Source organism: Dermacentor albipictus, chromosome 7 (assembly GCF_038994185.2).
Source record: "Dermacentor albipictus isolate Rhodes 1998 colony chromosome 7, USDA_Dalb.pri_finalv2, whole genome shotgun sequence".
Classification (NCBI taxonomy): domain Eukaryota; kingdom Metazoa; phylum Arthropoda; class Arachnida; order Ixodida; family Ixodidae; genus Dermacentor; species Dermacentor albipictus.
The window spans coordinates 132387205-132415055 of record NC_091827.1 but is presented as its reverse complement, the minus strand read 5'-3'; the positions used below and the strand labels follow the sequence as shown (position 1 = coordinate 132415055).

The window sequence follows — 27851 nt, the reverse complement described above, 5'->3', positions numbered from 1 at the left end:
GCGAGCGTGCCTTAATAGTCCATGCTGGACTTTCGGGTCGCTACTGGAGAGCACCCTCTCCCACTTCTCCGCACTCGGGTCTTTTATTTGAAGGAATTGTTGATTCTGAACGCATTCCCATGTAATGTGATATAAGGTGGGCTTGGCGCCGCACCAGGGGCAAGTGTCTCTATACTGGGTGGGAAACATCTTGCTTAGTGTGTTTAGGTTTGGATATGTTCCTGTTTGCAGCCTCCTCCAAGAGGTTGCTTCATGCTGATTTAGGCTGTTGTGGGGTGGAGGGTATTTGATTCGGACACCCTTATAGTAATTCAAAATGTCTGAGTAGCTTGCGTTGACTGGTATGGGTTCCTCAGGGTCGGTGCTTGTGGCCGCTCGGTTTGTGTGCTTTCGAGCTGCCTTGTCCGCCCTTAGGTTCCCTTCTATTCCAGGGTGTCCCGGTACCCAGAAAATTGTATGCCTGACTTTATTGTTAGCCCTGCAGGAGCGGAGGATGTGAAGCGCTCTGCGCCCTATTCTGCCGTTCATGTAATTGCGACACGTAGTTTGCGAGTCGGTGAGTATTGTTAAAGACTTTTCCGATCGGTAGCCCTCCACTGCCGCTAGAGCTACGGCTATTTCCCCAGCTTCCGTTACCGAGCACTACTTCATTGACGCGCTGCTGATCTCTTTGTAGTCCTGGCTTATTACTATCACAGCTGTCTTTACTACGTTTGTGCCTCTTTGCTTGGCGTATACTGCAGCATCTGTGTATACTGTTGTGTTTTTTGTGGCCAGGTACTTTTCGACGTATTTCGCCCTTGCGTCTCTTCGCGCCGTGTGGAGGTTTGGGTCCATGTTTTTGGGTAGGGGGCTAACAGTGTATGTTTTCCGATATTCATCAGGAATCCCCTCCGTTCTTTGGGTTTCTCTGATTGATTCCGCGAAGCCTAGCCTTATTAGCAGTTACCTTCCCGTTTTGGTCTGCTGGAGTCTCATGAGCTGTGCGATACTTTGGGCTTCTTTTAGTTCTTCGAAGGTGTTGCTTAAACTAAGTGCCATTAGTTTCTCTGTCGGTGTATTGTTTGGCAGGTGAAGTGCTGTTTTGTACGCTTTGCGTAAAATTGTGTCCGCTTCTTGTATTTCCTGTTTGGCGCAGTTGAAGTACGGGAGTGAGTATGCGACCCTGCTGACCACCAGGCTGCCAACCAGCCTAAGTGTGTCTCCTTCTTTCATCCCATATCTCTTTTGTGACACCCGCGGGATCATGCGTGCTATTTGGGTTGTTGACTGCTTGAGTGTTTTCAGCGTGTGGGTGCAGCGCTGGTTGGATTGCACCCACATTCCAAGGATCCTGATTTGTTGGCTTTCGGGTATCGGCTGCGCCTTTAGCCATATGTTAAGGCTTTCTTTGCTTTTCTTGCCCCGTGTAATTCTCAGAAGCTCGGATTTCTCCGTGGAGCACTCAAGGCCTCTTTCCCCGACGTATTCTTCCACGCAAGTGGCTGCTTCTTGCAGATAGCTTTCTTTTTGGCACAGCGAGCCTTTAGTGGCCCAGATGGTGATGTCATCGGCATAAATGGCGTGTTTTGTGCCTTCGATTTTGCTTAGTTTATGCCCTAGGCCAATCATTGCGATGTTAAAGAGTATCGGGGAAATTAATGAACCTTGGGATGTCCCCTTGTTTGTGTATTGTCGGGAATTTTTGCGATCGGATCTCTCCCAAACCTATTGTTGCTGTTCTATTGGAGAGGAAGGCTTTGACGTATCCGTGTACTTTCTTCCCGCAGTCTACGCTGTTAAGGCCTTCCAGTATTGCCGCGTGGCTTACATTGTCAAAAGCTCCTTTTATGTCTAGTGCCATTAAAATGTGTTCTCCGTTGTATGGTATGTTGCTGAGAGCCTCATGTTTAATTTGGAGAAGGACATCCTGTGTCGAAAGCTTGGATCGAAAACCGAACATACTATGGGGCTATAGCTCGTTTTCCTCCATGCAATGTTGTAGTCTTTTTTTTACTATCCTCTCATATAATTTGCCTAAGGACGATGTGAGGAAGATTGGTCGTAAGTTTGTTACCTGTAGCTTTTTACCTGGTTGGGGATCATTACAATCTCGGCGTGTTTCGATTCCTCTGGTACCGTTTCCGCAGCCCAGTGTTGGTTGAGGAAGGCGGTGAGTTTTTCCACCTGTTCGCCCCCTAGCTTTCGAATAAGTGAATTTCTGATTTTGTCAGCGCCCGCTGCTGTATTCTTTTTCACGCTTCTTATGGCCGCGTACACCTCTTCTTTTGTGATTGGCCTGTCCAGCAGTTCGTTTTCTTTCCCTTTGTATTGTTGTGTGTAGGCCGCCGGGTGGTCATGCCCGAAACATTTTACTCTGACCTGCTCTAGCAGTTCAGAGTCCGGTCCCTCGAATTGGTGTACCAGGCGGTGTATGGCCTTATTGTTTTCAGATTTTGTTTTTGTTGGGTCCAGGAGCGCCTTGAGTATGTGCCATGTTTTTGCCGTGCTAAGCGTTCCGTTTAGGGACTCGCTAAAATGTTGCCAGTTTTGCCTAGTCAGCTGAGCCGCATACTCCTCCGCCTCCTTGGTTATTTCTGCAATTTTCTTTTTGAGCTTCCTGTTTAGCCTTCGTTTTTTCCATCTTTTAGTGAGCCCGCGTCTTGCCTCCCATAGCTTGAGTAGTCGCGAGTCCACCTCAGGTGTTTCCTCTGTTCTTTCTATTTCTTTGGTGTACTTGTCGAGCACCTCCCTGAGCTTGTTTCCCCAGCCTTATAGGGACTCGATGCTTCCCTCTATAGTTTTGCATTTCTTCCTGAAGGCACAAAAATATGTCACCTTGGTGGTGCCAATTTTGCGTTTTATTCTTCCGGTTGCCAATTGCGTTTTTAGGATGTAGTGATCGCTGCCCAGATTCTCCAGCAGGTTTTTCCATACCGCATTGTCTGTTCCCCGGATGTATGTCAGGTCGGGGCATGTGTCGGAGCTTACGCTGTTACCTAGTCTGGTTGGCGTACTGTCGTCTGTTATGAGGGTGCAGCCGTACATATCTTCTGCTTCCTTAACTTGCATGCCTTTCTTGACCTATTTTTTGTAACCCCAGGTCAGATCTTTGGCGTTGAAATCTCCTACAATCACTAGGGCGTTTGTTTTGGCTAATTTGCTCGCTCCTGCAAAAAGTTTGCGGAAGTCGGCGTCTTTCTGACTCGGAGGACTATGGAGATTTATGACAAAGACACTGCTGTCTTTTCTTTTCTTTTTTGGAATGATTTCGACAATACCGTGGTCTATGTCTGTGTCGGCTATGCTGTCGTGTGCTATGGCAGTGAGGGATTTAGTGATTAGTATTGCTGTGCGTTCTTTTTCATAGCACGTGTAGCCTTTTAGAGTTGGTGTGGTTTTCCCTTTCTCCTGTAGTGCTATGATATCTGGTGGTGTGAGTTGTGTGTTTATGTACTTTAGGAGTTGCCCTTGTTTTTTGCGATAGCGTCTGCAATTCCATTGCCAAATTTCTATTGTTTCGTATCTGGCCATGATTAGTCCTCGGTGTTAGACGCGTTGTAGTTTTCGAGGCCCTGTCTTCTTAGGTTGAATTTGTCTTTAGCTTGTTGTGAGATTTTTTGCTTGCGTTTGTTTCGGATCTCCTGATCCATTACTGCCATTTTCTGTTCTATTGCATTTGTTTTCTCTTGTATAAACGTCATAAATTTTCTGATTTGGTCTTCGAAAGATTCTGGTTGCTGTGGTTGTTGTTGTGGTGGAGTCTGCAGTCTAGGGGGACTACCTGTCCTTTGATCCTGCAGGGCTTTAATTAGCTCCTCCAACCGTCTTTCTAGCTGTTCTATGCGTTTGCGATATGCTTCGTTTTCCTTTCTAAGATTTTTAAGTTCCTCTCCATTATTATTATCTTTCCCCGAGTGCGGAGGTGGTGTTTTGGGTGGTCCCCAGCTCACCTTAGCGTTATCTTGGGTCTTCTTAATATGTTGTTGTCCCTTGTGTTGCTGCTGCCCCCTCGTGGGTGGAGGCTGCAGTGGTGGGAAGGAGCTGTCCCTGGCTGGGTCTCTCGCCTGGCTCCTCGACTGGCTCCTGGCTCGGCTCCTCGAACGGCTCCGGCTGGCTCGATCGCCCTCCGAGCTCAGCCATCTGGGTCGGCGCCTGCGGCTGCGGCTTCGGCCTCGGCGTTGTTGCTGCTGCTGATGCGGTTGTTGGCGGCCGCGGAGCTCCTTGGTGTCCTTGAGGCGCCGTTGGCAGTCCCTGGTTCCGGTTAGGTGGGCTCCTCCGCATACCAGGCACTTCGGTTGGCATTGGTGCCCCTCTGGGGGGCTAGTTGCTCCGCACTGGCGGCAGATTCTCCTTCCCGGCTTTGGGCAGACGTCCGAGCGGTGTCCTTGCTCGCCGCATACAAAGCATACTTGTCTAGTTAGTCTGTAGGGGTGGGTCTTGTACTCGCATGCCCCAAAAATGACGTATTTGGGGATGAAAGGGCCGTCGAAAGTGACGAGTGCAGTCTCCGACTTGCCCAGCATTCTGGCGCTCAAGATCTCCACACCTTGGGTGCGTAGGCGCAACTTGGATTCGAGTAGGTCCGCCGCGATTCCCGGGGGTAGCCCGTGAATAACGGCTCTTTTGATGTCTTCAGGTAGCGCCACGTAGGCGTTCACGTCGTAATTTCGCCCGTCAAAGTTGAGGCAGTTGACCTTCCTGATCATCCCGGCTGCTTCCTCGTACGCCCAAGGAATGATAACCACCTAGAGTGAATCGAGATAAACCAATGAAACTGGAGGCTTGTCGAAAGATAACTGGGTTTCGGTATGATTTGTGCTTTCATCTTGGAGTGTCGCCAGAGCTCGTGAAGATCCCGAGTTTCGCCAAACTCGGCGCATCCTGCATAGCACCCCTGCTGAGTGAACTGAAACAACTGTATCCTGCGACCATTCTCAATGGCCAGTAAAAAAAAAATGTGCCGCGTTGGAGGGAAGCGGCCCGCATACTCCAAATTGGTGACCATGGCGACTCAACATCGCCCCCGCAACCCCGAAATTCTGCGGCCTTCGCCTACTGCACCGCTGCACACACCGATGTCCCGCTCGCGGGCAACAAGGCGGCCCATGCCATGGGTCTAGGTCTCACACGCCGAGCCACCGCAGATTAGGTGGCCGCGGCTTCCGCCCCTCAGAGCATGGCACCGGGTCGGCCGTACTGAGACGCTATGACAGAAAGGCAACAAGAATCACAATGGGCATGGGGCGATCACCTGACCAAGTTCAGACTTCACGCAACACTAAACACTCGAAAGACGCACATTCCCGCCACTGCAAGATAAATTAAACAGGAACGTGGCCTGAACCTTACGCTTACTGCAAACACGCACCTACACTACCGTCTTAGGCCACTGTTACCCAGGTTATACACGACTGCTTCGCGTAAAGCGTGCGGACAGAGCAACGCTGCGACACATTCTCTGGGAATGTGCCTACGGTACTGAAACCGCCGCCGTTCCCGACATAATCGCGGCCGCTGTTCGCGTACAGGAACCTCGCTCTTTCTCGACGCCTCCCCAGCTGCGGGTGCCGCCGCTGGGAGGCGGCTCTCAAAAGTTGGAAGACCAGCTCTGGGCCGTCCGGCAAGAAGCCGCTCGAGTCCAAGGACTTCGAGCCGCCAGCTGAGACCACCACAACCACAAGTGCCGGTCCATTCTTTTTAATAGAGTTTATTTTCTCATTCTTCTTCCATGGTGGGTCTGTCGCAGCAACCATTGCGCAAGTGACATAGGTATTAGCCACCAGCCCGCGTTTTGTTCGCTTTCTTCTTAAACAAGGGATCTCAATGTCAGTCAGTGGATGCTAAGGAGCGTCGCCTATCTGCAAAAGGAAAGCAGCAACACCTTTGCTCTTTCCAAACTTGTCACTATCTCCGATGATCACATGGAGTAATCAACATAAGCAGTCACCAGATTCGCTATACGTGCATTCAGTTTAGAAGGCACAACTCGCTTTACATAGGTAGTTCTAATGCGGGGACTGTAACATTGCATTTCGTTTTGTCAGAAAAAAAGCAAGCACGTACAGAAAATTTCCATCTAGAAATTCCACAATAAAGCAGAAGGACGGTAAAAAAAAAGAACAACCCAGAAGCATAACCTTTTCAAACCCCTGCTAAGTGTTATCAACAATGTAAACAAGATGCTGAACAAGTTCGTTGATTTAATGACAAACACATATTTTAGGATGGCTGTTAGAGCGACGACTATTCCGCCACATGGCTAATAAATAAAAATAAAAAGGCATAGAACACCACACAAGATCGGTCTTTCTCGGGCGAGCTCGTTGGCGACGCGGTCCGACATTACTTTGAAAATTCCCTGGATGTAAATGTCTTCAGAGTGCTTCTCGCAGAAAACGCACGTTGGAGTCAACCTGCGGTACCCTCTTTTGATTAGCCGCTCTCATTATGCAAGCCGTGCAGTGCCCCCGGCAGTGCGCCGAACATAAATACCCTGCCTGGGTTCGATAGGCAGCCTCGCCGACACTGCGGTACACAACATGTCTTCTCCGTTCCATGAGGCATCATTAGTCGCTGAAACTTCCACTCACACGGGCTCAAATTACAGCGCACAATATGGAAGAATGCTGTACAATTTAATGAAACGATTTTCACGAAGCAAAAGTGACGGATGCAACTGCAGCGCATAAGAGCCGCTGACACAATGATGATGAGGATATTGTTACGGGAATGTTGGCAGCATAAGACTATATTTACAATTTAAATACAAGCAGAATTATTCGAGTTAAGATGGCAGCAAGTAACACCACGCAGCAGCCAGTATCTCGTCATCTTCTTCATATCTCTTCTTTTATGCTTCTGTAATTGGACCCCCGGGTGCTGAAGCGCCGTCTCGACGCATGGTAGGCGAAGAATTGCGAGCGAAGTATGGCTTCAGCCGCGAAACGTGGCGGCGAAATCTAGTAATATACGTCGTTAACTGGACGTAGGACTTCACAAGGCCCTGTGTAGCGAGAGAGAAGCTTCTGGGAGAGGGCAACTCGACTATCTGATGACCAAAGGAGCACCCAAGCACCAGGCGCGAACACCGCGATGGCACCGGTCATAACGCTCTTTTAGTGTGTGCTGCGAGGCTAATAAACGAGATCGGGCAACTTGACGTGCATGTGAGCGCGATCGATGGCTTCACGAGCGTACTAAGTTGCAACGCTGGCACAGAAGGGAGGATGGTGTCAAACGGCAATGTGGGAGATAAGAGGGTGAATATCCTTCGGTGTCAGGTCGGGACGAGTTGTACCCGAACGTGACGTAGGCCAGCATGGCGTCCCAATAGCGGTGAGTGTGGGAGGCGTAAATCGACAGCACCTCTGTGATTGTTCGGTTGAGACGTTCCGTAAGACCGTTAGTTTCTTGGTAGTAGGCGGGGGACAGCTTGTGCTCAGTGGCACAAGAGCGGAGGAGGTCATCGACAACTCGAGACAAGTACGAGCGGCCGCGGTCTCTAAGTAACTGTCGAGGCACACCGTGATGAAGAATGACGTTGTGGAGGAGAGAATCGGTGACGTCTGTTGCGCAACTAGTCGGCAATGCCTTTGTTATCGCCTAGCGTGTCGTGTGATCATTAGATTCCCTCTAGTCGTCGTTTGAAAAGGGCTAAGCAGGTCAAGGCCTACGCGAAAGAACGGTTCAGAGGGAACTTCAATTGGATGGAGTCGTCCGAAAGGTAGCAGGGGACGTTTCTTCGGGCGCTGACAATTCGCAAGTTGCGACATAACGACGCACAGAGCGGTAGAGACTCGGCCAGAAGAACCGGGGTCGTATGCGGTCGTATGTACGCAATACTTCAAGGTGCCCCGCCGTCGGTGCGTCGTGAAGTTGTTCGAGAGCGAAGGATCGCAGACGGCGAGGAAGCCCAAGGAGCAACTCAGGGCCGTCAGGGTTGATATTGCGGTGGTAGAGGATGCCGTCCTGCAGCAGGAACATGTAGCACGTACCATCAGTGGTGCCAGATTGCACTCCAGCGATGATGGACTGTAAGGATTTGTCGCATTGTTGTTCAGCACCCATGTCGGCCACGCCAGTAAAACCCATCGCGAAGGTCACCGGATCCTGCACAGCTATATCAGTGGGATCCACGGGGTGCCGAGAGAGGCAGTCAGCGTCCTTGTGGAGGTGTCGAGTCTTGTAATTGACAACAAACAAAATTCCTGAAGCCGCAAAGCCCAGCGACCAATCTGTCCAGTCGGGTCCCGGAGCGAAGACAGCCAGCAGACTGCGTGGTGGTTTCTAACGACCGAAAGCGTGCGGCCGTGCAAATATCGCCGCAACTTGGCGACACTCCAAACTAAAGCCAAGCACTCTCGCTCGGTGATACAGTGATTTCTCTGGGCAGGGGACAACAGCGGTTGGCGTAAGCTATCACGCACTCGGTACCATTCTGTTGGGCGAGAATAGCGCCTATGCCATGGTCACTTGCTTCTGTGTGGACTTCGGTCGGAGCAAATCAATCAAATTGGGCAAGTATCGGAGGGATGGTGAGAAATCCAATGAACGCGGCGAACGCGTGAGTTTGCTCAGGGCCCCACGAGAACGGTGCGTTCTTCTTTAGAAGGCCTGTCAAACGCCGAGCAAGGTCAGCGAAGCTTTTGACGAAACGGCGAAAGTAAGAACACAGGCCAACGAAGCAGCGCACGTCAGAAGCAGAACCTGGCACAGGGAAACCGCGTAAGGCGCGAGCTTTTTCCGGATCTGGTTGGACAACGGATGCGTCAACGAGGTGTTGCAACACGGTAATCTGACGGCGCCCGAATTGACACTACGTGGAGTTCACTTGGAGGCCGGCTTTTCTGAACATCGCATGAATGGCAGCGAGCCAGGTAAGGTGGCTGCCGAACGTCGGAGAAAGAACAGTAACGTCGTCAAGGTAACAGACAGGTTGTCCATTTGTAGCCTCGCAGAAGACAGTCCATCATACGTTGAAATGTCGCAGGAGCATTGCATAGGCCATAGGGCACGACTTTGAACTGATTTAAACAATCCCGCGTGATGAAGGCCGTCTTTTCGCGGTCCATTTCATGAACTGAAATCTGCCAGTAGCCGGATTGAAGATCGATGGACAAAAAGCATTAAGCTCCGTGTAAGCAGTTCAAGGCGTCATCAATGCGTGGTAGTGGGTAGACGTCATTTCGGATGATCTTGCTTAAATGGTGATAATCGACGCAAAAACGCCAGGTACCATATTTGTTTTTCACAGGGACGACAAGTGAAGCCTAAGGGCTGGCTTATGGTTCGAGGAACTTTTTGCGGAGCATTTTGTTCACTTCTGATTGGATGACTCCATGTTCAGCATGCGATACACGATAGGGACACCGATGACTATGATTCGTGTCTTCAGTGTTGATACGGTCCTGAACAACAGATGTTTGTCCTAATGGCCTGTCGCCGAAATGAAAGATGTCGTGGTACGATTCGAGGTGGAGACGTATGTCCGTGGGCTGTGCAGAGCTGAGGTCAGGTGTAATCATCTTTGCAATGTCATCGGTTTGGGAACCAGAGCTGTGAGGTGCAATTGGCGCTAACCTCTCGGCATCCAGACTTTCAATGTCAAATTCGGAAGCATTACAAACGCTGGCCAAGAATAATCCAGCTGGAAGCTCTTGAGGGCACTGGCTGAACTTCAGAAGCAAAAGAACTACGTTGTTATTAGCAATCGTCACCAGCGTATGCGAAAGGGCAACGTTCCCGTTCAAAATCACGTCGATCATGGGGCGAAGGATATATTAACCGTCGGGTATCTGGCTGTGCGGTCAAAGCGACGTGACTGCCTCAGGTGACAGACGCACCACGTGAAGCGAACAAAACTGCGGTGGAGCGGTGCTCGGTGCATCGGCGACTTGAGGCAGTTCCAACTGAAGAATGCCGGTTGCGCAGTCGATGAGAGCGGAATGATGGGATAAAAACTCCAATCTAAGGATAACGTCGGGAGGGCAGTTGTCGATCACAGCAAAAAGAGCAGAAGTAGTGCAGCCGGCTATACTGAAACGCGCAGAACACATTCGAAGAACACATCCCAAGCCCATATTTTCCTGTACGGATAATAATATCAATCTACGACGCATTTCTTCACTACAAATCTCTTACTGCATTTCTCCTTCGAGCAATACCTGCGTAACTCACTTGGCGCCCCTGCAGCACACACAAAACCAAGCTTTGAGAATAATCACTTACAGCCATTTTTCATCTAGTGCTTTGCCATTACTCCGCAATTTATAATATTTTGTCAGTAGTAGATTTAAATAAATGTTCTATTCGTGTCCTGAAGTATAACTTTTCTCAAGGAGAATTACCAATCTCGTTGATAACAGAAAACCAAACCCGACATTTCACCGGCACTCGATTTTCACACCATAACAACTACCTGCTACCGAAACCAAGGACTAACTATGGCAAAGTTATTGCGAACTTTTTGCACTATGGATTTAGAATTCACTGCCGCCCTCCAATAAATCATCGCATTCCATTCATTTATTTAAGAGGAAACATTGTCACCACTTGTTGGGAACGTGATTGTTTTGTTTATTTTACGCGTCTTTATGTAGACTATATTTCCCAGAATCTGCCTTTTGTGTTTATACTTCATTGTTATTACCATGACGACGTTTTTTTGTTAATCCTTTTTGTTTTCATAGGATTGCTACTGCTGTTAACCGCATTAAGTGTACTTCTATTTATTTATTGTTGGAGGTCCCTTCCCACTCAATGGCTACGGGACCTCCTAGATTACTTTTTCTGTACAAAATTTCAGTTGCACCAGTAAACTGAAACTGAAACGGAAACCAGCGCGCCGCCGTCGGCCACACGAAGCACTCGGGCCGATGCTGGGGTGAAGACCTTCTTTAAATATCTACGTAGGCTAGCATGGATCACAGAGACGTGGGCTTCAGTGTCGACGACTGCTTGGACCGGTTACGGCTTCTATTTTAACGTGAATTACACTTCTCTTTTTGGGCGCAGACAGAGGATTTCCTGCAGTAGTAGGTAATGCAGCACCATCTCTGAGGGCTGCGTTTGTTAGTTTTCTGAAAGAGTGTGGCCAAAAACCACAGGAGACGAAAGGCGACGTGGCTGCGGTGAACGGGAAAATGGGCGACGTGTTTGCGGTGAGCGAGACTGCTGTCCACGCGGCGACGGTGAGCGACTGTACCACGTGTTTCCAGAAAAGTTGTCGGCGCTGTTAGACTCGGCGGCAGGTGAAACATTGCGGACGTTTCCATCAAAACATCTCCGCTTGGTCGGCGTGTGAGGTTTTGAGGTTCGTGAGATGCGACAGTTTTAGGCGACATGGCCAATGCAACGACACGTGAAAGATATTGGCTGGTCGTCCGCGGTTGTCCACTCAGTCGGGTTGTGATAACGCAGACAGAAGCGTCGGGGTGGAGCGAAAATGGTAGAAGGGTGCTCGTCAGCTCTGGAATTGGCGACAGCACAGAGAGAATGTCAACCAATGTTTTGAAGTTCTTGACGAACGATAGCTTGTACGAGTGGAACTGAAAATTTAATAGCATCAGGGATGCGTGAATAGAAAGCTGCGGGCGCCATCGCATCCAGTTCACGACGAAGGATTCGCAGCACGTCCTATGATGGCGACGCATGCTGCTCTGCGTGTTGATCTTCACACGTCAACGTTGCGGCAGTATTGGGAAGTCTGGCGAATGCTTGCAAGACGCGTCGGCTGTTGGCCCGCTCGAATTGTCAGCACTCTTTAATAGTACCGTCAACTGTAGAGCAGCTTTTGCACATGAGCAGATTAAACGCGTCGTCAGCACGTGCCGAACCTGCTCAGCTTCTATCATGTCGTGATCGGCTTTACGGCAAAGTGCCAGCACGTCCTGGATGTACGAGACATAGGACTCCATGGGGGATTGGGCACGGGAGACCAGTTCCTTCATTGCGGCAATTTTACTGCTGGCTGGTTTGCCAAATAACTATGACAACTTCTCTTTGCAATGGTCCCAGCTGGTTAGCTCCTCTTCGTGGTTTTCACACCACACATCTTTGCTGTTCCTCTTAGTTAGAACAACAGGTTAGCTAGTATAAGCGTAGGGTCTCATCTATTGATTCCGCTCACGCGTTCGTACATGGCCAGCCACTCTTCAACGGCGGGGCTATTGGTCCCGTAGAAAGTTCTAGGATCCTTGGGTTGCACAAGAACGAAAGGTGACAGTGACGTAGCTGCCGACGGTGACGTAGGAGGTAGAAACGACGTTGATCCCACATGCTCACCACCATTCATGGTGCGGACGGCGATGCGACGTCAACTGCGGAGCTCCGTTTCCACCCGTGGTACCCCGCATCACTCACCAATATCTTTCGCGGATGGTGGTAGTACAAAAAGAGTGTATTTACATTATATACAAAATGAGTAGTTAAGATGGCTGACCACCAACAATACGCAGCAGCCAGCGTACCGTGATCTTGTTTTTTCTCTCTCTTGTTTCATCCTTCCGTAACAATATATTGGCATCTCTGTTAACGCGAGGCGGTGACAAATAGTCACCTATCCCGCTTGATTTAATCAGGTTTGCCATGCATATTTTCGTTAAAGCATTTTTGTTTACAGCTGTATAATCTTTTTTTTTCGTCCTGAAAACTTCTCTTGTACTCTTGTACTGCTAGGCATGCGTAGCTTGTACTGCTACGCATGCCTGTAACAGATGTTGTTGTATCAATCTCTTTTCTGCTTTTTCCCCACCAATGCTCTTGTGGCGCCGAGCGACCTCGTAGACCGGTAAAGTCGGGCTCTCGCAGGAGAGGAAGAACCGACACTCCTTCGCTTAGCGTAGCATTCTTTTTAATGATCTTCGGAACGCTAGCCCGCGCCGGAGCGCGCCAGCCGCTCGACCTCGTGTAAACGCGAGCGTCTGCGTCATCTCTCGTGCGACGCCGATGCTGCTGTCGCTACAGAGGGCTCCCCCCCTAGAGAGGAGGAAAATTCGACGAACGATGACAGACAGACAGACAGACAGACAAAGAACTTTTATTTTGGTCCTGAGAAGACGATGAGTGTCCCCGTTAGGGGGCAGCGTCTGCGGGCCGCACCCACGACGGAGCCGGGAGGTTGAGACTCTCGGCGATATCGCGGGCTCTCTGGACAGCCCCGAGTTGCTCTTCCTTGGCGGAGCTGGTGACGAGCCGGAGCCAGTCTTCCTCTGAAGAGGGAGACCCCGAGCCCCCGCACAAGTCGGGGCACTGCCAGAGCATGTGCTTAAGAGTGCATCTGGGATGTCCACAGCGCGGACAGCCCGGGTTGATGCCACCTAGGAACTTTGAGCAAATAAATGGAGAGGGTGATTGCCTCTCCGTCTGCAGCATCCGCAGGGTGATTGCCTGTGGTCTGTTTAGGTGTGGGTGTGGAAGTGGAAACTTCCGACGCCCTAGCTGATAGTGCCTGCAGACCTCGTTAAAAGTAAGGAGAGGGTCCCTGTGCCATTGCCATCCCCCAGCCTCCGATTGCCCACTTCCGGCGCGGCGGGTGAGATCTCGCGCCTGGGAGTGAGCAAGTTCGTTGGCGTTGGGGACGGCTTCCTGAGCATCGCTGCCCATGTGACCGGGGAACCAGATTAAGTGCTTTTTGCCTGTCCAAGATGCTGCAGAGAGAACGCGAGCGGCTTCCTTGCATACCGAGCCTCTCATGAATGCTCTAACGGCAGCTCGCGAGTCTGTGAAGATAGTGGAACGGTTCGTGGTGGCCATGGCGATGGCTACAGCCACCTGTTCGGCTTTGTCGGCGTTCACATTTTGATGCGTAAGCGACGTAAGCAGCTCCCCGCGCAGCGATGTAGCCACCGAAACAAAATGATTGGAAGCAGCGTATTGCGCAGCGTCGACGAAGGCGACGTTGTCCTCAATCTTAGCCGCCAGGCTAAGGAGGGCCCTGGCCCTCGCTTTACGTCTGCCGTAATTGTGCTGAGGGTGCATATTTCTAGGTATCTGGGATACTGAATACATTTCTCTGACTTTGACGGGGAGCGCGCACTCCCTCTGTTTGGTGATGCACGAACCTTGACCGATATGCGCTAGTAGCTGTCTGCCGGCTTCCGTGGAAGCCAGTCTTGCAACTTGTGACATCTGCTGCGCCTCGACTATCTCTTCAAAGGTGTTGTGGACACCTAGCTCCAGCAGCCTTTCAGTACTGGTGCTCTGTGGGAGACCCAGTGCCTTTTTTATGCTCTTGCGAATTATTGTTTCTACTCTGGCCGCGTCCCTTCTGCTCCATTTATGGGCCAGGGCTATATAGTTAATGTGGCTGATTAGGAAGGCGTGGAAGGGTCGCCTTAGATTATCCTCCGATAGCCCCGCTTTTTTGTTGGCCACCCTCGTGATTAACTTTGTCATGGAATCGGCTTTGGTTGCGATGCGCTCTAAGGTGTAGTCATTACTGCCGTCCTCCTCCAGGAACATGCCCAGGATTCTGATTCTGTGTACTACCGGAATGACGGATCCGGTCTCGGTGGTGATAGAGATATCGGGAGGTGTCCCTTTCTTTGCACCGATTAAAAGTCCACGTGACGCGGCGTGTCTTGATGTTGGTCTTGGGTGTCACGTGCTCAAGCGGCGGCGAAGGATGCAGCAGGATCGCGTCGCATATTGGTGGAGCTGAGGGCGCGGGTGCTTCGATGTAGGCGGGTTTGAGACGTTCCAGGGCAATAGTGTCTGATCGGCCATTGACATTCACAACAAACGTCGTCGGACGACGCTCTAGAACACAATATGGCCCGGAGTAGTGTGGTTGCAAAGGCTTCCGTACGGCACAGTTACGCACGAAAACGTGGGTAGCAGAGCTGAGTGCTGGAGTACGGGGACCTTGCTTCTTGTGAACGTGTAGGCACGGGGCGCATCTGGCTGAAGAAAAGTTGCAGTTCGGCAACGTAGTCGGCAGGTGATGGCATAGGCGTTTGGGGGGTGGCGACAAAGAAATCGCATGGAAGGCGTAGGTGAGTGCCGTATACTAGCTCAGCACAGGAGCAACCTAGGTCGCTCTTGAGTGCGGCTCTGATGCCAAGCAAAACGAGGAGCAAATGTAGGACCCACTTCTCCGGTGATTCATGTGCCATAAGGGAGGCCTTGAGATGCCGGTGAAAACGTTCAACTAGTCCATTGGACTGCGGGTGGTAAGCAGTTGTTCGAAAACGTGTCGTTCCGAGTAGTTTGAGTAGCTCGTTGAAAAGTGCTGAGTCAAACTGTCGACCGCGATCTGTGGTGATTGTGGATGGGCAGCCGAACTTTGCTATCCAGGTAGACACGAAAGCTGCTGCAACAGTGGGCGCTGAGATGTCAGATATAGATGTAGCTTCTGGCCACCGTGCATAACGGTCGATGCATGTCAGTATGTAGCAGGAACCTTTCGAAGGTGGAAGAGGGCCGACGAGGTCCACGTGTACGGTGACAAAACGAGCATCCGGTGGAAGAAAATACTTGGCAGGCGGAATGGGATGACGCTGGATCTTCGAACGTTGACACGACAAACAGCAGCGAACCCAATGGCGAACTTGCGCGTTTAGCCGAGGCCAAACGAAACGACTGGAAAGGAGCTTCTGTGTCGCGCGTATGCCAGGGTGCGACAGGTTGTGCACGGTTTCGAATAGACGTCTGCGAAGGGATGCCGGAATGTATGGTCTGGGTGTGTCGTTAGAAGTGTCGCAGACGATGGACGTAGCATCTGGGGTCACAACGACGTCTTCCAATTTCAGGGACGTTGACGAATTCCGGAGTGTACGAAGTTCAGTGTCGTCACGCTGTTGACTGGCGAGTAAGTCGGCCTCGATGATGAAAGGTTCCGATGTCAACGTGGAAACGATATTGACACGACTCAGAACGTCGGCTGGAACGTTGTCGGTGCCCTTGATGTGTCGGAACGTTGTCGTAATCTCGGAGATGTAGGAAAGGTGTCGAATCTCGCGGGGCGAGTAACAGGACGCCGAGCGATTCGTTGCGTGCACGAGGGGCTTGTGGTCAGTCAAGACAGTGAATGCACGGCCTTCTAGGAAATGGCGAAAATGCTTGATAGCCAGGTAAACAGCGAGTAATTCACGGCCGAACACGCTGTAGCGGGACTGCGCAGGCTTCAGTTTCTTGGAGAAAAAAAGCGAGTGGATGCCACTCATTGTCGATGAATTGCTGCAGAACGGCACCAACGGCGCTATTTGAAGCGTCGGTCATGATGGCAGTGGGTGCGTCTGGCTTTGGGTGTCTAAGCAGCGTGGCGTCGGCGAGGGCAGACTTGACTCTTGTGAAAGCGTCGGTGGCCTCTTCAGTCCACTGAAGCACTTGTTTGCGTTTGTTTACCAGGAGAGCGTCTAGCGGAGCCATAAGTCGTGCGCACTCGGGAATGAATCGGCGGTAGAAATTGACGAATCCGAGAAATTGGCGAAGCTTGGTGAGTGTGGTCGGTCGGGGAAGGTTTTCGATGACGCCAATCTTGGACGGCAGAGGTCGAATGCCGTTAGCGTCGACGATGTGACCGAGGAACTCGAGTTCGGGTTGACCGAATTCACTCTTGGCGGCGTTGATGACAATTCCTTTACTGGCAAGGCGTGAAAACAACAACCGCAAGTGGTGAAAATGTTCTTCAGCCGTAGAGCTTGCGACGAGAAGGTCGTCAATGTATGCAAAAACGAAAGGCAAACCTCGGGTGACGGAATCGATGAAACGCTGAAAGGATTGGCCCGCGTTCCGTAAACCGAAAGGCATGCGGAGAAATTCGAAAAGACCGAAGGGTGTGGTGATGGCGGTCTTGGGAATGTCTTCTTCAGCGACCGGTAGTTGATGGTAGGCGCGAACGAGATCGATCTTAGAAAAGATCGTCGCACCGTGCAACGCTACCGTGAAGTCCTGAATGTTCGGTAGAGGATAGCGATCAGTAACTGTGACGTTGTTTAGTGCCCGGTAATCGCCGCATGGGCGCCAGTCTCCCGTCTTCTTAGGCACCATGTGAAGTGGTGATGCCAAGTTACTGGAGGAAGGGCGGATGATGCCAAGTTGCAGCATGTGTTCGAAATCCGCGCGAGCGATCTTGAGTTTCTCCGGGGACAAACGCCGGGGTCGGAAATAGACCGGTGGGCCGGAGGTGACGATGTGATGGCACACGTCATGTTGCACCGGTTGCGTCCAGTCCGGCAGGCGCGTCAAAGTGGGAAACTCGCGTAGGAGCGCGGCGAAAGGTTCGTCCAACATGGCAGAAATAGGTGCTATGGGCGATGTGCCTAATGATGGGACGCCAGGAACGGATAGCTGGGTCACGGAGTCGATGAGGCGGCGTCGTTGGATGTCCACAAGGAGTCCGTAGTTATGCAAGAAGTCTGCTCCAATGACTGCATGACGGACGTCTGCAACCAGGAAGATCCAGCGGAACGCTCGTCTAAGGCCAAGGTTTAGCATGACGGAGCGTGACGAGAAAACTGGAATCCTGGTGCCGTTGACGGCTTGCAAAAACGACACAGGTGTCGCTTTTCGGTCGGAGTGCTGGGCGGGGAGAATGCTGACGTCAGCACCTGTGTCGACTAAGAATCGTTGTCCCGTAACTCTGTCCGTCACGTAGAAAAGGCGACTTGTGTGTTGGGCCGGACCACTCGTCGCCGTTAGAGGTCGGCCGGCCTGTTTCCCTGCCAAGCGCATGGACGCCGACAGTGACGAGCGTCGTTTCGAAAACGGCGGTGGTAGTAGCAAACGCCAGGCGGTGTAGTTGAGGCTTCATTGCGGGTGGGATGCCGCATTCATTGCGGGTGGATGTCTTCTCAATCTCTGTCCACTTTTCCTTTCTTCTGCCGCCCTGCACGTTTGTGTAACCTATTGCATGGCGAGCTCTTTTTCTTGTGCGTCTTGATCTGCTGGAACTACGGCTGCGTGGGTGACGAGACGCGGGGCGATGTTCCGCTCCACAGATGATGCGTTCCAGGCGCTCACACAAGGAGTCGAGCGGAGATTGCACTGCGGAAGAGCAGGGAAAAGTTTGCAGAGCGGTTGTATTGTCACCCGGAGACGGTGCCGTGGCTGGGATGGTTGGGGTGGCTACTTCCATGACTTTGTCGGCCCAAGCGGCAAGTCCGGTAAGGTCCATGGTAGAGGCTGTCGCCAGGACCATCTGCGCGTTAGCTGGGAGTCGTTGCAAAAACAGTTCGCGCAACAGCGTGTCGTCGATGGATCTCGCATTGTTTCCGAGCAGCTGGCTCATTCGGCGAAGAGGTTGACTAGGGCGTCCGTCGCCGAGTTCTTCAGCGGACAGAAGCTGCTGGATGCGAGAACGCTGTGGAGCTGCTGTGCGCTGTAGCAGTGCTGCCTTGAGGTCGTCATAGGCGGCGGCAGACAATGGGGAGTTCAAAAAATCTGCTACCTCGTCAATGGCGGCGGGCGAGAGTGCTGCGACGGCTTAATGAAACTTCGAGGCTTGAGAGCGGATACCAGCGACTTGAAATTGCGCTTCGGCCTGAAGAAACCACGCCGAAGGATGCTGGTCCCAGTACTGTGGGAGGCGAACAGCGATGGCGGAACAGGAGGGCTCACCGCGTTCCTCGGAAGGGTTCTGGCCTTGAGCTCTCGTAGCGTTGGTCTGGTCCATGGTCGTCTCTACCACAGGAGCGTATGGCAGTATCACGTCCGGGTTCACCAAACTGTGGCGACGAGCGACCTCGTAGAGAGAGAGAGAGAAGGAGACTTGATGGGAAGGAAAGGTCGTAGACCAGTAAAGTCGGGCTCTCGCAGGAGAGGAAGAACCGACACTCCTTCGCTTAGCGTAGCATTCTTTTTAATGATCTTCGGAACGCTAGCCCGCGCCGGAACGCGCCGGAACGCGCCAGCCGCTCGAGCCTCGTGTAGACGCGAGCGTCTGCGTCATCCCTCGTGCGACGCCGATGCAGTGTCGCTACACTCTAAATGTCTCCTCAACTGGTGGCTGGTTTATGCTTCGGTTCACTTTCAATCCACTTGCTTCTGGAACGTGTGCGTTAGTTTCAGTTACAGTTTCAGTTTTGTTACCTGAAAGACTCCTTTCTGGGGGGCATTACATTACCTACGGAGTCTCACTGGGTGATTGCCATCGCATTCCATTAGTGTATGCTGAGTGGTCCACAGAGTTTTGCTGCAGCGTGCACATGCCTCATCTAATTGCGAATACTTGATCTGGTTTGTTATTGAGCATGCGCAACGAGCTTGAGATTCAAATATCAAGACACTGTCCTTTGTGTGGTCGTACAGATTTCCCCTTCTAGTTTCTTTATTCCCATTCTTAAAGTGTCCATGGTCCTTTTTCTTTCCATTCTTGGCATCCAATTTCCGGTCTCTGCTTCTCTCACTTTCTTTCTGACGACTACTAGTTATCTATTTACGCGTTCAATTGCCCTGTACTTGGTTGCCAACTTTCTTGACCTCTTCCTCCATTCTGTGTCCAGGCTTTTCACGTATGGATATTTGTGCACCTTAGCCGCCCACTTATTTGGATCCATGCTTCTGAGTCTGTCTTCAAAAGTAATTTTGATCTGCGCTTCTCCGACTTTAAAACAGGCCCACCCCATCTCACTCTGCACTGCTTCATTTGTGGTTTTAACTTGGGCACCCAAAGCCAACCAGTCTATCGACCTTTGGTCATCTTCCAACCTCGATGAAATATCCAATTTTAAGCACGGAATTGCATTTGCGAGCGTTACCGCTGGCACACTGCTTCTTTTTAGGTTCCACGCACCACCTCACACTTAATGTAGCCCCAGTGTAGTCCATGTATGATTATTGCTGCATTCCGTTTCCCCTTTATTTTCATATTATCTTCGTGGCTGCGTGAGTAAGTCTTTTTTATGATAGCTATATTGGTATCGATATTGCTTCAATGTGGGCATGACTTGCTGTTTTATTGACACCGCGTAATTACTCGTCTCTTCAATAAAGATCATAATTCCCGATTTAGGTTTGTCGCTGCATTGTCACAGATATCCGCAAGTGTCTGTAAATCGCTTGCATCTAAAGCATCAGCTCAGGGACGTTTTGTTGCACCGTTTGTGCACTACGCTTGTCGGATAAATCAAGCCCTACTTCATTGTTTTCCAGTCGTCGTTTTATGCCCCTAACCTAAAGCGCGAAGATCAATTGACAGCGGACGTCTTTACTTCAGTCTTTAGTGGATTTCCACCACATCATTACTATCTCGGCCTTCCCATACAACTTGTGCTTGGTTGTCTGTGTATATATCTCTCAGCACCTCCACGATATCACCATCTATGCGTTCATGCTTAAAGGGTCCCGAAAATGGTTCGGACAAATTTTACGGACGTGTAGGTTACAGGTACACTTAATCATTCGAGCCAGAATTTGTGGGAAGCGCCTCATATTGGGAGTGTTACAGACGATTGCAAGTTATCCTCCTCCATAGCCTTGTTTTTCCTCCTCAACTCGTTCGCCGAGTGATCGGGGCTGAGATCTGCCTTAGCAGGCTCTGCGTCATGATGGCATGTCGTGTCGTCTATTCCCGGTTATTTATTTATTTATTTATTTATTTATTTATTTATTTATTTATTTGTACATGTTGCAGTCTATACAGACCAAGCAGGTAGGCGTATTTCCGCAGACACTCATGTAGGACAAGAATAATATATGCTCCTGTGCTAGACATATGGAACACGAAAAGGAAGAGAGCGAAGAAAAAAAGGTAACAAGTTGGCATTTTTGTATTGCAAAGGACGATATTCACACTATCATAAAAATGCACTGGGATAGTCAATATCACATCAAAATAACAAGTTCTTGTCAGAACAAAATGCACTTGCATAGGCGATAACATGAATAAAAGAGGGGGAAAAATAACATTCCATACCATTGGGCAAAATACATGAGTAGTGCCTGCTCAAAATTATCAGCAGAGAAAATTGTGAGTGTAGATCATTCCACTGAACAACTGTACGAGGAAAGAATGAATTTTTAAAGAGGTTAGTGCGTGCACGGAAAGGGAGCAAGTTGTGAGCGTGACGGTGTCGAGACGCGCGTGACAGGTAAGGTTGAATGTATGTTCGTGCATTAAATTCAAGCGACTTGTCGCACATCGTGAAAAGAAATTTTACTCGTGCCACAGTTCTTCGTGCTTCTAAGGTAGGGATATCGTTTTCGGTCATTAGTTTTGACGGCGAATCAGTAGACCTAAACTTGTTGAAAATGAACCGTACTGCTCGCCTCTGAACCATTTCAAGCTTATGCTTATCCTTCATGTAATACGGGTCCCATACTATTCAGGCGTATTCAAGTTTTGGCAATATATAAGTTCTGTATGCTAGACGTTTTAAATTTGAAGGTGCTGTTTTCAGTTTATGACGCAGACAGCCAAGCTTTCGAGAGGCAGATGCACAAACGTTCGCAATGTGTTTCGACCACGATAGAGTGTTGGTAATCGTTATGCCTATATATTTATATTCAGAGACCTCCTTTATTTGTGTACTATTGATGCAATATGGAAATGCGATAGATTGCTTTTTGTTCGTGACATGAAGTAAGACAGTTTTGTTAGCATTTAGGGTCATAGACCAGGTGGCGCACCATTCATTAAGTCTGGCTAAGCTAGTGCTTAAGTGAACTTGATCATCACGGCAAGTAATCTCTTCAAAGACAAAGCAATCATCTGCGAACAATCTGATGTTAACGTGTGGATGAATTGTGCTAGTTATATCATTAACATAGATTAGGAAAAGGATTAGGCCGAGTACGCTTCCTTGAGGTACTCCGGACGGAACTGTTAATACAGTAGAAGCATGGCCGTTAACGTCTACGAACTTGCTACGGTTTGAAAGGTAGGCTCTTATCCAATTGATGATTAATGCAGGAAGGCCGAGCTTAGTAAGTTTTTCAAGAAGTTTACCATGAGGGACGCGATCAAACGCTTTACTGAAATCAAGGAAGATAAGATCAACTTGTCCGGAAGAATCAAGCGTTAGAGCGATTTTGTGAATAGTTGTTAAAGGTTGCGTAGATGTCGACAGTTTCTTTCGAAAGCCATGCTGAAATGGAGAGAGCAAGTTGTTGCTTTCAAGAAATCAGTTATATAATGAGCGATGATGTGTTCTAGTGTTTTACAGCACGTGGATGTCAACGAAACGGAACGATAGTTTTCTATGCTTAGTCGATCACCCTTCTTATGAACTGCAATGACACGGGCCACACGCCAGTCATCAGGCAAAGTCGCTCTGGTCGTAGATAAGAAAAGACAGCTGTTAAGTTGTGTGAAACAGGCTCGGAGTAAAGGCGAAGAAAAGAATTTGGTATGCCATCCGGTCCCCCAGAAGATTTTTCTTTAACATTGAGCAATAAGGAAAACACGCCTTCAAGAGATATGAAGTCTGACACTTGGCACAGAGAAGAAGGAGCCTCCATGGCTCTATCAGCGCGGGTGAACACAGAATGGAAATATTCATTCATTATGTTAGATATTTCCTGAGGATCGGTGATCACAATGTCGCGTTGCCTTATTTCTTGCAAATGTGTGTTTGCACTGCTAAGACATCGCCAAAATTTATCGGGACTGGTTTTTATGTAATTAGGCAAAGTAGTGGAAAAATATTTTTGACGGGCAAAAGACAATGCATCTGAAAGCTGGACTTGCAGGTGGCTAAGAACTTCAGGATTTTTGTTCCGGCGTTTTTTTGGCGCGTTTTAACCTGCGTTTTATATGCATAATTTTTCTGTCAATCCATGGGTTTCTTCGTTGTGGTTTAATAAGTTTTGTCGGCGCGAAGGCATCAATACAGTAGTTAACGCAGGTCACAAACGCACGCCATAGTGAAGTAACATCAGTTTTTGGTAAGTTGTTGATCAGCTTCCAAAGTTCATCAAGGATAGATTGATCATTGGCATTAATAAAGTCTTTAACAGTTTTGCAAGGCTTAACGTGCTTCCTTTCACAACTATCAAGCCTACTACTGACCAGCACAAGCTTGTGGTCCGATATGCCCTCCTCCACTCGGACATCGAGCGCTGTCATATTTTTGCTAAGAAATACAAGATCCAAAATTGAACCAGTATCAGCATTGTCACGCGTGTTTTCAAGCAAAACTTGTTTCATGTCACATGCAAACATTATGTCAAGAAGAGGGCTATCGGCCAGCTGCATCTCGGGCCTGTGCAGCCAATTAACTGCGGGTAGGTTGAAATCGCCCGCCATTATAATTTTCCGGGGTTTCAGCGCAGTCATATAGTCACGCAGCGAGAACAAGAACTCGGGAGGGGATGATGCTGACCTATAAACCGCGCATACCAGAACTAGATGTCCCCAACAATTAACTTTCAAAAACAGACTCTCATGGTTTTCGATCTGAGGAAGTATTTCTGTGGAAAACGTGCTTTTTAGAATAATCGCATACCTCCTCCCCTCGATCCACGGTCCCGACGGAAAATCTTATGTGATGGTGATACCAGTATTTCGTTGCTAACACCATCATGCAGCCAGGTTTCTGTGACAATTGCAATATGGGGGTCGTATCTGAAAAGAAGGCATTCAAGTTGTTCTACCTTATTTATTATACTTCTGGCATTGAAATTGAGCACTCGCAGGATTTTAGAAATGGCGCACGTGTTCTGTCACGCATTACTAGAAGTTTTGTTTTCACGGCTCAAGACAACTCGTTGAGATGTGCTGTCATCCCAAGCATAAACGCAGCCATCAAATTTCAGTTTGTCATTGATAAGAAAGGCACGTTTTCCATTGTCATCATCCCGTTTGACAGTTTTCGTTTTCTCAGAGTTTCCTTGCTGTAATCATTCTGGATAGATACACCACTACCCTTAAGCTTACGCACGTTTCGAAAAACGGCCTCTTCTTCCAAAAAGTCTTGGAAATATACGATAACAGGTCTTTTTCCTGGCTGTCTTCCAAGACGATGAATACGCGCGATAGATTTGCATGATTGCTGCAGTTTTTTTGAAAAGACGTCATCAATGACCGATTTTCGTAACGTTTTATCATCTTCATCGTCTTGCTCTTTGACGCCAAAAACAACTAAGTTTGATCGGCGACTACGGTCTTCAAGATCAGCTATTTTTTCGTTCTGCTTCATTACTACTTGATCTAAAGACCGAATTTTGTCTTCTAGTGTTTGAATTTGGAAGGTTTTTTTGCTAATTTCTAGCAGAAGCTTATCGATTGCATTCAATCGTGTATTAAGATTGGCGACGGCTTGTTCATTCGATGTAAGACGCTCCCGAATACCAGTTAGCTCAGTTAATATGCTTGGTTGCCCTGACTGAAGGCTTTCACACATTGTTCAACTGTGGGTTCAATGTCTCCACAGACAAGCAATTTACACAGACAGAAACAGTCGTAAGCAATTGACAAGCATGTCCGTGGGCACGGCGAAACCACCAATGTAATATCGCTACTGCGAAATGAAGAAACAGACAAACTAACCTGGGGAAGGAACATAAATCGTTTGGTGAGCGGCATGATCCCTTTGGTTTCGCCGTGCCCACTGACGAAGAAAAGGTGCGGACTGTCTTTCATATCCCAATCCGATGTGGTCACAGGCGGTGATTTGGCGTGCGCTGTATGGAACATGCGCACATGTAGGTCGGCAGATGATAGGAAGTGAGGAAAAGGGGAGCGGCTGTCGTCCACGTCACACACACGTCACACACCCACGTCACACTTACAATAAGAGCATGCTAACGATTACACTCCTGCGAAAAATTTACACCAGCAGCAAAGAAAAATACACTTCGTTACTGCTACTGTGTTTGGTTGAGCTCTGTGCCACCAGGTGGCTGCACCGTGCAGATCGTTCACGTTCGCGCTTCTCCTCATCCCGCGAAACGGCACGGTCATGCGGCCAGGCCCTGTCCCCTCGCTTGCATTTACTCGAATACTGGACTGGCGAAACGCTATTGTGGTAGTAATTCTCCGTTGTAAAATTGCGGCAGTAACGCTCAAATCCTGGTGCAGATCGCATACCGCTAGTCCGAGGCGCTCCAGCCACTCCGCTCTTCTGCTGCCTTCCAGAGGGACATGATCGTCGCAGCTTGACATCTTGCAGTCGCTACGTTTGCAGCGCACAACGCAACAAAGGTGATTCATGGTGCTCACGAAAAAACAGACCAACACTGACCGCGGAGCTCTTGTCAAGACGGAGCACGTGGTAGCACAAGCAGACGACACTTTCTGCCTGACGGAAGTGCTTAAATGTAGTGAGAAATTGCACTTGTGCATTCTCTTTCTGTTACTTTCTTTTTATAGAAACAAATTAACTAACATTCCAACTATTACGAACAATATTTCTTCATCATAAACTTGTAAAAATTATCGATGACGCGGCCTGGGCAGCCAGTCGGATAGCTCGCCCTACTGACGTCATTAGGGCAATTTACGTCATATGGGTAGAGGTGGCTGAAAATTCAGCCGAGCAATGTGCTGCGATCGGCAATGATGTACATATTTAAAAGCTTATAATAAATTAAATGCTATACGCAGAGCACTTAGATGCGTCAATTAATGATCAAAAGGACATACTCTAACGACTCGGTACGTTTGTACAAAATCGCCGATATCTTTTCAGGGCCCCTTTAAAGATATCCCATAACAATTTCCTGCCTACGTTGTCATAGGCTGGATTGATACGTAGAAATGCTTTCCGTAAAGGCCTATTCTGAGCTAGTGAAATGTCTATGCCCCCAGTTATTGGAGCTATAATATGCTTTGAGCATCGGCCTGGTGTGAACCCATTCTATAGTTGCCCTAGTACAGTGTTTTCCTCCACTACTTCGACAGTTCTAAGTTTATGGCTTGCATTGTCATTCTATATTTCACCGATGTTATTGCAACCAGCCTCTACGAGCTTGTCTTATTCTTATCCCCTTTGTTCTCGTATATGAGGGTTATCTTGCTTTCACGCCATCCACAGGAATTTTCTTCGTTCTAATCATTTTTTCTATACCATTATTCAGCAGTGCCTTGTTCTTTGAAACCAGCTTTTCTATTAGCTTTATTGGGACTTCATCGGTTTCTTCTGCCATGCTACTAGGGATATTTTCTTCAGGTTTTTTTTCCAGTAAATGCTTTCTATGACAATTTTTTTTCTTTCACGCTTCTGTGTCGTTTCTGGATCTGTTTGAGTTTGAACCACGCTTTCTTCCGTGTCGGAGTTATCCCTAATAACTGCTGCGATGCGCCGCAGCACATCGTCTCTTTCGAAGATGGTGGCGTTTTCATCCCTTATAGTCGTTTGCCAATTGTTAGTTGTAGCTCTGAGTGCCCTTACATGGTTCCGGAATCTTTTTGGGGCGCCTTTTAATTTTTGCCAGTGTTGTACTTTCGACGTTCACTTGCGCATTTTATTTTCTCTTGCGCGAGCTCACTCACCACCTTTCTCTTTTCTCGGTATTCCTTCAGAGGAACACCTAGCTCTCCTTCGTGTAATCCTAACTTGCTAGCTTCTAAATTATTGCCAATATTAGACCCCGGATCGCTAGACGCCTGCTTATGGCAGCTTGATTTATTTCCTTGTTCCACCACTTACGTGATTTCATCTTCCCAGTCTAGCGAGTTTATTACCGGGTCTCTCCTACTGGATAGCGCCTACGAGTTTTTTATATTCCCAGACTGTTTTTGGAAACGCTTCCATTTGCTTCTCTGTTCTTTTGCGATTTCTGTTATTTGCTTTTCATTCATTTTTCGAAATCTTGAAGCTATTTGTTCTTGTTTTGTCTTAGTATATCCCACAAACATTAAAGTTGAACTTTTGTGATCGCTACCCAGGCAATTTTTTTTCATGTTCGCCTATAATCATTTGGCCTAGTTGTTCCTAAACCATTTCCGAGACTAGGACGTTGTCGATACATAACTGCCTGCTTCCACATTGCCTCATTACCGATCCAAGACACTTATTCTCCCTGTTAACAACTATCATCATCATCATCAGCCTGGTTACGCCCACTGCAGGGCAAATGCATCTCCCATACTTCTCCAACAACCCCGGTCATGTACTAATTGTGGCCATGCTGTCCCTGCAAACTTCTTAATCTCATCCGCCCACCTAACTTTCTGCCGCCCCCTGCTACGCTTCCCTTCCCTTCGGATCCAGTCCGTAACCCTTGATGACCATCGGTTATCCTCCCTCCTCATTACATGTCCTGCCCATGCCCATTTCTTTTTCTTGATTTCAACTAAGATGTCATTAACTCGCGTTTGTTCCCTCACCCACTGTGCTCTTTTCTTATCCCTTAAGGTTACACCTATCATTCTTCTTTCCATAGCTCGTGGCGTCGTCCTCAATTTGAGTAGAACCCTTTTCGTAAGCCTCCAGGTTTCTGCCCCGTAGGTGAGTACTTGTAAGACGCAGCTATTATACACTTTCCTCTTGAGGGATAATGGCAACCTGCTGTTCATGATCTGAGAATGCCTGCCAAACGCACCCCAGCCCATTCTTATTCTTCTGATTATTTCCGTCTCATGATCCGGATCTGCCGTCACTACCTGCCCTAGGTAGACGTATTCCCTTACTACTTCCAGTGCCTCGCTGCCTATTGTAAATTGCTGTTCTCTTCCGAGACTGTTAAACATTACTTTAGTTTTCTGCAGATTAATTTTTAAACCCACTCTTCTGCTTTGCCTCTCCAGGTCAGTGAGAATGCATTGCAATTGGTCCCCTGAGTTACTAAGCAAGGCAATATCATCAGCGAATCGCAAGTTACTAAGGTATTCTCCATTAACTTTTATCCCCAATTCTTCCCAATCCAGGTCTCTGAATACCTCCTGTAAACACGCTGTGAATAGCATTGGAGAGATCGTATCTCCCTGCCTGGCGCCTTTCTTTATTGGGATTTTGTTGCTTTCTTTATGGAGGACTACGGTGGCTGTG

The 27851-nt window shown here is 48.9% G+C and overlaps 1 protein-coding gene across 4 annotated transcripts in view; it reads left to right on the top strand.

Annotated features, from left to right (window-relative positions):
- Positions 1–27851, top strand: part of LOC139048167 (isoaspartyl peptidase/L-asparaginase) — a 470184-nt gene that overhangs the window by 440645 nt on the left and 1688 nt on the right. For 3 of the 4 annotated variants that reach the window (XM_070522723.1, XM_070522722.1, XM_070522724.1), the window contains exon 6: positions 24941–25063. The exons of the other annotated variant lie outside the window; for it this stretch is intronic. In XM_070522723.1, the coding sequence (XP_070378824.1) occupies positions 24941–25063 (123 nt within the window). The remainder of the gene's footprint in view (positions 1–24940; positions 25064–27851) is intronic. 4 annotated transcript variants of the gene reach the window in all.